General features: G+C 31.0%; 1 protein-coding gene across 1 annotated transcript; it reads left to right on the top strand.

Moving 5' to 3' along the window:
• Positions 1–5,284: 5,284 nt before the first annotated feature.
• Positions 5,285–9,658, top strand: LOC120169583 (protein LIKE COV 2-like). Its single transcript, XM_039177700.1, has 7 exons — positions 5,285–5,460; positions 6,204–6,256; positions 6,351–6,460; positions 6,997–7,164; positions 7,733–7,830; positions 8,808–8,934; positions 9,443–9,658. Exons 1-7 carry the CDS (start codon positions 5,332–5,334, stop codon positions 9,541–9,543), a joined length of 786 nt encoding a protein of 261 aa, XP_039033631.1. The 5' UTR covers positions 5,285–5,331; the 3' UTR covers positions 9,544–9,658.
• Positions 9,659–11,932: the final 2,274 nt, after the last annotated feature.

Genomic DNA, 11,932 nt, shown 5'->3' with positions numbered 1-11,932 from the left:
GCCTCTCTCTTTCTCACTCGCCACCTTTTTTAACCAAGCGTATCAAATTGCATGCAAAAATCTCTCTTACATAACTCAACCAAGTGTATCAAATAGAAGATTGTCCCTTAAGCAGGACAAAAGGACCGTCAAAGGCGATGTACCAAAGTTGAACAAATCGTACTAAATAATCGCAATATTGAAAAGTTCTATTAATAATAAAAATTTGATCATTTAATCACAAATTTCTTCGTTCAATAAATCATTTGTGATGAGCTTTCAAATTCATTCATTGCAGTTTAAGTAAAAAAAAATTAGGATCAGTAATTCAACGTGTAAAATTTATTAAAATAAAAATATTCAAAACTTTTTATTAAAATAATAGGTAACGTGATGCGAGTAAACATTGTTTTGTTTTGTACTTTTAGGGAATTTCCAATCCTGGGAATTAATGACGTGGCATTTTCGTATTGGTGAGCAGAGCGGTGATGTTAGTTGAAACTTATATGCATTTTGTCCAAAGCTGACCCAAAGTCAAGCTATACAAAAAACGCGGTTAACGGAATAGTAGTTGGGATAAGTAAATTGTTGGAATAATTCCTCGAAAACTCCTTGTATTATAGAACGAAGAGCAATTTAATATCATACTATTGTAAAGTGTTCAAACCAAAAAAAAAAGGCTATGGTGATAATTATTTATCAATGACTGTTGAATATATTGATGAAGTATATTACGCTCTTAATAAAAAGTTGTAAATTCAAACATTCAGAGCGATCTTGGACAAAGAAATATTAATTTAATATTACATTAATAAATCTTAGAAAAATGATTAAATTAGGGGCTTAAACTATAAAAAAGTAAAAAGTATGATTGAAAAAATTAAGGACCTTAATTATAAAGGTAAAAAGTAAGATTAAAAAAATTAGGGGACTCAATTTTAAATGTAAAAGGTTAGCTTGAAAAAATTAGGGGCCTAAATTATATAAGTAAAAAATGAGATTGAAAAAGTTAGGAGCTTCAATTATAAATGTAAAATATGATATTAAAAAATTAGGAGCCTCAATTATAAAGGTGGAAAGTAAGATTGTTGACATATGTTATTTAATTTTTTTTTTGAATAAAACCAATTTTTTTTATTAAAAAGAAAAACATAAAAAATACAATGAATGTTTACAACTATAATTGTAAACTAAACACATTATTAGGGTATTTTCGTATAACCATTAAACGAGATACTAGTCACTTGAGATCAAGGATCAAATAAATAAAATGTTTAAAATCCAATCAAAATACTCAAAAAAGATAGATATGAATAAATTTAACTGCATTAACAAACAAATCATAAAAAGGGATGCAAACTACCAAAAAGCTGACGGCAAAATCGCATATCAGATTCGAGTGACGTGAGAAACTATCCACGAACACAACCACGTATCCCCCCAATATGAGGGCCCAAAGTAGGGAATATCATCAAGATAATAAAAAAGCGTCATCTTGATCAGTCGAGGAGTCATCTAATCCTACCCTAAAAAAAGATTAAAAAAAATAAAAAGATCAGTCAAACGACTGAAAACATGTCACAAGACAGAAGAAAACATGTCATAGAGAAAAGAAAAATGCCACAAAGGCAGAGTTATTAAAAATAAAAAATAACTATACAATATAAAAACGACAAATAAAAAGCTCTGACGGTCAACAACCAACATTGAGGCGGGTGTCACCATCGGCCAAGCAAAAGTAGAAAACCAAAATTAAACAAATAATTTTTATTTTATTTTTATTACTTTTAAAATATTTTGATAATATTATATATTTTATTTTTTGAAACTTTTTTATAAATATTTTTTTAAAATTTCTAAACGATATATGAATCAAACGATCTTAATGATTAATAAATTTATTGCTATCATGTAAAGTCTTAGATTTAAATATTATATATATTTTAAAAATATAAACATCAATTATCAAATAACTCCTCCTTACTCACGCGAATAGCGGGGTGGGGATCGCATCTATAAATAAAGTCTTTGACCATTCACAGTCATAATTACTTTTGGTACTTTGATATGATGTCTTCATTTATTCAAGCTTTTTTTAACAAATAATTATCATTGTTTGACCTTAATTATTTTTATTAATTTTGACCCTGACTTTAACTTTTAATCATTTTCCACATTTTAACCAACATCCAACTTCACAATCTCCTTTCTATTAATGGACAATTAATCAATATTAACATATATTATATAAAAGTATGACTTTTTTATAGATTAAATATAACTAATTCAAGGAAAGTAATATGTTAAATAAAAAACAAAAACTTTTAAGAAATTCAAAGTTTACATCGGTGGGCAAGAAGAAACATCAAACATTTGTTTATTAAATATTTATTTATATTTTCATGTTCATTTTCTCGATCTGGTTTATTTCATTCAGAGTACCATAATATCGTTTAATATTGAAAATATCAGTTTATGTTCAAAGATAATTCTCAGCCATTTGACATTGAACGTTCACGTCCCTGGTATTCTTGTTGCTCGGACCTAGAACTTCAAAGAACAACATCAATTCCTTCACCACCGAAGTAACTCGATTCGTGTTTTATACAAATATTTAAAAAAAAAAAGAGTCAACAAAGTTAATATTTGAATTCCAGCATTTGTAGTATTTCCTCATATTATCAATTTGGCTAAATGTTGTTGTCAAAGAATAAAATAAAGAGTTCATAGATATACTGGAATTGCGGGCTTTGAAAACTCAAAATTCAACTGTAATTGAGGTTTGACTAATAATAAATATGTCGATTTTGTGATTGAGAATTTTCATCTCAAATTTGAACTCTTTATCAACTTTGTTCGGCTAGTCTCACATCCATTTTCAAATATACTAGAATATTCTGTTTTGTTTGGATTCGTACAATATGATAATTTTTAGGTAAACTATGCGATAGTCTCTTTTTTCGGTCTGATCGATTTTGTTCGTAAAAAAAATTTATAGAAAAATAATTCCTTACATTATCAGTTCGTCCGGTTTAAATCCTTCTGCTATTAATTCCGTTTAACCCCCTTTTATTTTAAGTCCCTTTTGTTGAAGTCACTAACATGATTGAGGGACTAAAATCGAACGGACCGATAACGTTAAAGACTTAAATTGAACGGACCGGTAACGTTAGGGACTTAAATCGGACGAACCGATAATTATAGTGACCATTTCCATTTAATTTTTTTCAGTGATCAAAGTCGGTCAGACCGGAAACATAAGAGACTATCGGCATAGTTTTACCCTTTATTTTAATATAAGTTAGATACTATCATTTATTTTCTAAACAAATAAATTTAGAGTTTAAATTTGTATAGATTATTACATGAACTAAAACATAAATTAGTGTTGAAAAGGATTACAAATGTCACAGAAAAAAGAACACGGTGGTAATATATGAGCGTACCAAAATATATGTAAATTGAATTAATTATCATTATCGTTGATCATAGTCGAATGATATAAAATTTCATCGAGAGATTACCTCAGTGTTTAAGTTTGGTTTCACCTAAAAATGTTTTAATCAATGTAGATCTGATCATAAATTTCTTTGAATTCATTTATTTCTTATGTGACTTCTTTCGACTTCGCCTTTTGGATGGCTGATATGAATTTTTTACGGCCTATTTTCAAACAATTTTTCTAGGATTATTAATCCATGAATTATTATTTTTATACTGAATCTTCATTTTCTCACGTCGCTTGATTTAAATATACTTCATTATATGTTTCTTTTGCTTAGATTGCTATAGACTCCTCATTTCTAAATTTTCATCCTAAAGTTCATTTACCTTATAACATGAATGTTTATATTATCAATATCGAATCACCATAAGGATAGAAAGGAAATAAATTTTTTGGAAGGGAATACGTTTAGGGTAAAAATAATAGTTAAAACGAATGTATCATATGGTCGTTCATTAAAATAATAACAGGTAAACATAATCTTAATGGCCAAAAGCATAAGATTGGTCCTAAATATTACCAAGTACTTATCCATGGAGAGAAAGACATTGATGTATCAAAGTAATCTTACATACCCCTCCTAATTTCAATGGCACGCACATATATTCAAATTTAAACATTAGGTTACATATAAAAAATATAAACCGAGTAAAAACAAAAAATCAAAATGATTATTACTTTATATTTTTACGATATCTTTTAACTTTAGTGATCAATTACTTCCATGAGATTCTCAAATAGAAAAAATACTTAACGTCTACTTAAAAAGTGTAATCACTTCGAATCCCGATGAAGATGTTGAAGTTATGGTGCTAGACATCAAGTTGTTTTAGTAATGACGCATCGATTCTTAAAAGCATTAAAAAGTGAAACGAGACTCTAAATCGTAAGGTCAATAGCTTAAATCATGACTATAGTAAAAGAAGTAAATTAGATTAGAAGGAACGTCGTTATAGTGAGCTTATACAAAATTCAATTCAAAATAATTAATCAATAGATCATATATCTACGATTAAGAAAATAATTCTTAAAAGTTATATTAATAGATCACACTGGAAATAAGACGATAGAGAGTGATAAGGAAACATGTCGACAAGTCTTTTATAGTCCTTCCTATGGGAATGTGATAAATGGCATCAGTGAATACTAATGTAATTTACTTCAAATTCAATAGATTAGATTTTGTTAATTATATTTTCTCATATTGATCGTCAAAGGTGATATGCATTGGCAAGGAGAAACCGGAGCCCAACCGATGCGCCACGTGGGGCATTACTTTAGATGCACACATTAACTTTAAAAAACACTTGGTAGTTTACTTAAAATAATGAAGTGTCCTTAAGTACTAAGTACTAACATATTAACACTATAAAAGAAAGGGTAAAACACATAAGATACCATCGAATTTTAAGTGTTGTATTATTTATTCTAATAAACTTTCAATTTTTTCAATTATACCACTAAACTTTGATTTTCATTTCAATTATATCACTAAGCCATTAAATTGTTAAATATTGGATTAAAACAACGTCGTTTTGGTGAGGTGTCTACGCCGGAAGCCGGCAACACATTATTGTGCCGTTAACGATTCAACGATATAATTAAAACAAAAATCAAAATTCGATGTTATAATTGACAAAATTAAAAGTTTAATAGTAGAAACAATATAGTATCTAAAGTTTGATGGTCTCTGATGTAGTTGTTTATCCTAAAGAAAAATAAAATCAAAATCCATTTTGTTCTCTCTTAAATCCCAACCTCCAACTTCCCCACCTCAACAACACACTTAAAAGGTAAAGTTTTTCTCTAGATTTCCTCACTGACAAGTAAAAAAAAATATATAGGAAATGGCAACGGCAACGACGGAAGAGAAAGAATCAACGTCCATTCCACTGAGCCAAGCCGAAAATGGCTGTGCCGATCCCGAAGATCCTGCAAAGTCTCCACCTAGCTCCTCCAATTCCTCCACTCGCAAGGTCCGTTTCCTCCTTTTTACTCTTCTTTTTATCTTGATGCGCTTCTAAATGTAGGATCGATCACTAATTTTGCAGATCTTGGACTTCCTCTTAAAGTTATTAGTCCAAATGCAATTGTAATTGAAACGTCGCGAGTGTATGTACTTTTGTGACTAACGACGAATAATGTGGGAAGTGAAAATAGTTAAATACCACTCGAGATTTGTCATGATCAAGAATCCAGTGTGTTTAACTGCTACGAACTGCTCGAGTCCGAGCATATATTTTGTTGTTTCTGAATGCCTATGGGGATTAGCTCGTGTTTAAACAAAGATAAATCTTGATATTGTGATGATTTATTTAGCGTATTTGAGTATCTGAAACTAATTAACCGCCGTGTATTAGGAGGATTGGAGTGCTTAGGAGTTAGGTGTTAGGATATATGTTTTCTGTTTAGAAAGAACCGAGAATTTGAATGAACTTCATGATGCAGTGGTTTCAAGCTCGAATTTGTGCATTTCCGATGTTGAAATAATTTATGGAAATTCAGGCACTCTAATGTCTGAAAAACTTTAATGTATTCAAGTCGACTGAAAGCTTCAGAGTCTTTCTACTTTGTGTTTCTAAAATTTATGTTTGAACGAATTAAAAAGAATAAATATGTGCTGGTTTCCATGGATTCCTATCATACATCTGTGTTGATAATGAATGAAATGTATTCAGATTTATTTTTGTCTAAAATTTATGTTTCAATTATTCTCCAGGCCTGTTGTTTTGTTCTCCAAAGCTGGTTCTCGAAGAAGTTCATGACTGGATGGTATGATGGCTTTGATACCTCCAAATGTTCTCATTCTTCTGTTGCTTCTTGTAATATTTCAATCCTAACCATGTCTTAACATGAAAAATTGCAGCGTGGTTCTTTTTCCTGTAGCAGTTGCGTTTTTCATTACTTGGTGGTTTATTCAGTTTGTTGATGGTTTCTTCAGTCCATTGTATGAACGACTTGGTGTTGATATATTTGGTAATTGTAACTGTATCAATCGTGGCTTCAATATTTTTTTATTCTTCAAGTATTAGTAAGTTTATAAGTACTCCTATTATTACTAATTAACCTTGCTTCACTCTCTGTTGTCAAATCCCAATTTTTCTTCATAATTTAAAATATTTTATTGTAAAATTGATAAACCAGCAGGTACTCATATTAAGTTCTATAAAGAAGTTATAAGAAGAATAGAACAAAGGTAGCCGTTGTTGTTAACTTCATAGTGATAAATGTTGCTGCTCGAAGTTGTGGCCTGAAGGTTCTAAAAGAGCCGTCATTTTCTTTTCTTTTTTCTAAATATCTTCAGGAAATTTATGAGTTATCTAACTTTTTACTCTGTAAATTTTATAATCAATTTGCAATGCTTATTATTTATTATTTGTTTAATATCAAAATATACTGCTTCACCAAAGGAAAACTTCCTCTTTATCTTCATTCTTGCATTTTATGCAGATCTCTTTGCTGATTTTTGTGTTCTGACCAATGATTGTCTAAGCTGTGATTTCTCTTTGCAGGATTGGGATTTATCACATCCCTGCTCTTTGTCTTCTTTGTTGGTGTTTTTGTTTCATCATGGATGGGAGCTGCTGTTTTCTCAGTGGGAGAATGGGTTATAAAACGAATGCCCTTTGTTGGGTATATATACTCAGCCTCAAAACAAATAAGTGCTGCAATATCCCCAGGTTACACCTAATTAACTACTATATTTTACTATTGAAAAAAAAAGAGAACTGAATTTCTAGGCTCAGGTTGTACAATATTTATACAATGGAAGTTGAAAATTTTCAATTCTATGAAATCTATAATATCCTAAAATACATTAGGAGTAAATCATTCTAACCTAAAATAGAGCAGAAAATATGGGATATACATAGATTTTATAGCTATGCAGAAAAGATTTTCTAAATTTTCAACAACTATAAATTTAGTTAAACAAATGATTTGCGTCCTCTCAAGAACTTTCACACGTTTTCAGAAGACTGTTCTGATTTCAGACACTTCCTGTTGTTAAATGTTGAATTAGTTAGCCAATCTGTATATGAGTGACTGGATTTTATTTATAGTTATGCCTTTGTTATGTTTTGTGAATATACAAACACTACTTCAGAGTTGGGTACTTCAAGTGTCAATACTCTATTCTTATCCTTCAAAGAAATATTTACAACATGCTCATATCATTCCAAAGCTGCACAAGTAGGGAACTTTCAAGTTGGCTTGAAACATGCAATGACTATGTCCTGGTTCTTTTAGATCAAAATACCACAGCATTTAAGGAGGTGGCTATCATTCGTCATCCACGTGTTGGTGAATACGCATTTGGTTTCATTACATCAACTGTTATCCTTCAGGTACTCTTTTTAATATTTCATCTCTTCTTTGGCCAATACGCATTTCTTTTCCATGTATACTGTTTCAACTTTCCATGGGATCTCGGATCATTCAAGGGCTGTTTAAAATGTAATTTGGCTCTTCTATGTCTGTCTAATTGATTTAACATGAAAAGAATATGATTAAGTGTTTATTAGGGTAAATAAGACTTCATATACCATGCGAAACAAATTGGCATGGGAAGATCTCTTGGGTAACTATCCACTCAGGTGCTTTTTTTGTTCTCTTAGTTTATGAAATGCTCTAGATGAATGAGATTGATGATCTAATCATCATACGTTCACATTAGTTGATGATATAATTTTCTTTATCTGGTAATAAAAATTTTCAAACAACAAATTTTATGTGATGGCCTGCATATTTTCAAATGATCCTTTCTGAAGGAATTTTGTATTGTGTGTCTTAAGGATTCTGAAAGAGATTTATTTCCCTGAAGACAGCTTCTAACCTTTTTAAGTGCAATGACATTGTTTGGCATGTGTTGTATTTGGAAGACCTTGAACCTTTATTGTCTATCCAAAATCTTGACGGTTGCATATATAAAATGCACTACTTGTGATAGCCGATGCATATGTGGATAGACTCATGGACATTCTTATATTTTTGAAAGGCAACCTGTGTACTAGAGAAGAGCAGAGGCACCTCCACTGGATGAGAGGCCATGAATCACAATTTCTCATCAGTAGAATTTATGCAGTCTGTGTGTTTGGGTGGATGGTATGTGTTTGGATGGAGGGGTGGGTAGGTTGGGGTGTGTGTTCAATTAATTAAATATACAAGAATGTGGCTTATGCTCCTTAGATATTATAATAGCATGCAAAACTTGTGAGATTCCGGTTGAATGAACACTAGTTATCTTGGTTATAATTTTCAAGGAAATGATGTTTTTTCCCAACACAGTTCTTTAGTAGTTCTGTTTGTTGATTGTGTATTGTAGGGAGAAAACGAAGATGAAGAACTATGTAGTGTTTTTGTTCCAACAAACCATCTATACATTGGTGATATCTTCCTAGTGAACTCCAAAGAGATCATAAGGCCAAATCTCTCAATCCGGGAAGGCATAGGTATTTTTTCTATTTCACATTGCAATTCCTTGTTATCCCGGCTCTTTCTCTATATTTAGTGAAAAATTCTTGTCTCGAAAACTTAAGACAAAATGCTATTTATACCTCCGACTAAGATTCCTCCTGTTCCTGCTATCTCTTAATATATTCTTGGTTATGTTGTTTGTACATGTTATGAAAAGCTTAGCTATAGAAAACGATCTTTTGTCTACGATTGAACCATATGGTTGAGATTAAGGTGTAATTGAACTTACATGGCATCTTACTGGATTTTTTATTTATTATTAACTTCTTCATCTAGTATTTTTCATGTGCAAGTCATTCATGTAACTGTGTGTGTATAGATATGTAGATGGAGAACATAATATTCTTGATCCATTTAGAGTTTCTTTATCATTTTTATAGAGTTTTTACTGTATTTAGAGCATCATGTCCCCATACTCTCACATCCAAATATGTGCCGGAGACAAGTGCCGATGCGTATTCATTGTTATTTATTTTTGTGCAGAGATTATTGTTTCAGGAGGAATGACAATGCCACAAGTAATTTCTCCTCAAGAAAGGGTTGCTCGGCCGAGCGAAAGAATTCCGAAGAACATAAAGATGTAATGCAATACCGAAGAGAAATAGTGTCAGGTAGCACTTTGTAATTTACTTTGATTCACTGTTAAGTTTGGAGGACGCAATGCCAGGTATTAGGTTGATGACTTTGTTGGTTGCTTATACCCCATCATTTTTCTGCCTTTTTTTGTGATTACCCATGAATTCATAGATACCGGAGTTAAAGCCAAGCTGCATTGCCAAGGTATACATATCTGGACATGAAGTTAATAAAATAGGTTAATGATTGGTCGAGATATCTTCTTACAAAATAATTGTTTGTCAGTTATATTTCTAACATATTTTGAACATTCTTAATTGATCGACGTTGACTCAAGATACATATATTTTAATGAAGACAACACGGTCAAAAAGCTGTACGAATCTTATACAAAATCGTACGTGTTTATTTTTCTTGTTATTTTGAGTAGATGTATTGTTGAATGTTTACTTAAATTAATTATTTTGAAAAATAAATTGAAGTTATTTTTCGAGGCTATAACATCAATACACTTGCAATGACTTTTTGAATGATATCCATATAATTTTTGGTTGATATGCCTTCTAATAAAACGATCGGTTTCTAGTTATATTTTTAACTCATCTTGAAAAGCCTTAATTGGACATTGACGACTCAAGATACGTTATGAACTTCTTTGGATACCCTTTGGTCCTCCACTGTCATTGGAGATCTCGGTCTCTCGAGGGCAGATATCGGTCGTCGCCCCTCCACAGTTGCATAGGCACGGTCACCCAAAACTCAAACATGAGTCGCTAGAAGTTCCTACTGTTGAAGCATGATTTTGACTTGATCTTTTAATATTTCATATCGAAATTTACCATGTAGCGTGTGCTTACATGTTTAAAACATCATCCATATATTTTAAATATATTTCACGTCTTCAAGTAGATAATTAAGATAATTAAACTAACGAGAGGATCTGATTTGAATTAATATGATAAATGAAGAACTCAATTAAAATATATTGGAATTTGAGACTAATTAAAATCTAAATCCTATTTTGGTTGTGCAATCATGTTTTAATGAAACAATAGAGCAGAGAGCAACGAATTTCGTTTGATCTTAAGTTTGATCTTGTAGTATTGATGATTCGTTTCTTTGTAATTGATGAGACAAGATTTAAAAATAATGATACGTTCCTTCACACTCGAAGAGGTATGATTTTAAAGATAATGGTCTGTTCGTTCACACGAAATGATGTAGGATCTTGAGGATAAGTGGCGGATGTACGTGGAACTCAGGGTATGTAGTGTTTATCTTGAAATTTGATTTTTTTTTTATTTTAATTGTTTATTTGATTGAAGTTTTTCACCTTGAAATTTTATTTGTATCTACTCATACAAAAAAAAATTCACTATTAATAGGTATGTATCCACCTTAAGAAATATCTATAGATCCACCATTATTGAAGATTATGATCTGATCATTGAATTCAATAAAGGCAATAGAAGATAATTTGCTACTTCCGAATATGTCAAATTTTGAATATATTCCCTCCATACGTGAGAAGGTGGGACTTGTTGAAAATAATATTTTCATTTGTACTTGAAGTTGTCAGATTCTAAAGATATTTTACTTATTCATATATGATGATAGTGTAAACATAAAGATGATTCGTTCTTTCGCACATAAAGACTCCATATTATATTTAACGATCGAATGTCGGTAGCTCAATTTATAACTATGCGTGTCGGAAGTTAAGTGAGTTTAGATAGGAAATTTTGACTTTGGAAAAAATTTCAAGAATGTTTTTTTTATGTATTTCGTATTTAAATATACAATGAAATTTGGATTTACTAAATTTTAGTTGCGAGTCATTTTTTCAAGATTGAGTGATTCACATTATTTATTCTCTCACAATCAATATTATTAGGCGTCGAAGAGTGTTGGTACTGAGATTTAAGAATTTAAATTTATAAAGTTAAATTCGAATTTTATCACCGTTCTAATTGGGTCTTAGGTATGACATGACCCTGGACTAGGGAGTCACCTCTAATCTAAACAAATAGCAGTTTTATTAGGACTTTGCTCCCATTTGAAGAAATTAGGTTATGCATAAGAAATCAAGGATTAGCCCAAACTGTAATCAGCTAACTTTTCCAATTTCCATCGAATGAGATTAAGCGAATGGCATTAAAAAACCAATGAGCAATGGCCTGAAGATTTGGTGATAATGATTCTCCTCGGACTCCCTGTCAAGTCAATCATCCGATTCAAATTTGTATCAACAATTTGAAGGACTTTTCTCGACAACCCAAATTTTGTTTCCCAACACCTTAGCATTAGCAAAAAGAACAAGAGAAATCAACGACATCTATTATACTATCTATAGAGACGGGCATGATGACAAACATGTTCTTCGTATGTTCCATGATC

This window comes from Hibiscus syriacus, unplaced genomic scaffold, assembly GCF_006381635.1.
Source record: "Hibiscus syriacus cultivar Baekdansim isolate YM2019G1 unplaced genomic scaffold, ASM638163v2 tig00111769_pilon, whole genome shotgun sequence".
NCBI lineage: Eukaryota > Viridiplantae > Streptophyta > Magnoliopsida > Malvales > Malvaceae > Hibiscus > Hibiscus syriacus.
This window is presented reverse-complemented; position numbering and strand designations above follow the sequence as displayed.

Bases quoted from the DNA above. Each gene is read 5' to 3' on its own strand.
- LOC120169583 (XM_039177700.1), top strand. From the start codon at position 5,332: ATGGCAACGGCAACGACGGAAGAGAAAGAATCAACGTCCATTCCACTG. The intron at 7,831-8,807 runs GTACTCTTTTTA...TGTGTATTGTAG, and splicing joins CATCAACTGTTATCCTTCAG to GGAGAAAACGAAGATGAAGA. The intron at 8,935-9,442 runs GTATTTTTTCTA...ATTTTTGTGCAG, and splicing joins CTCAATCCGGGAAGGCATAG to AGATTATTGTTTCAGGAGGA.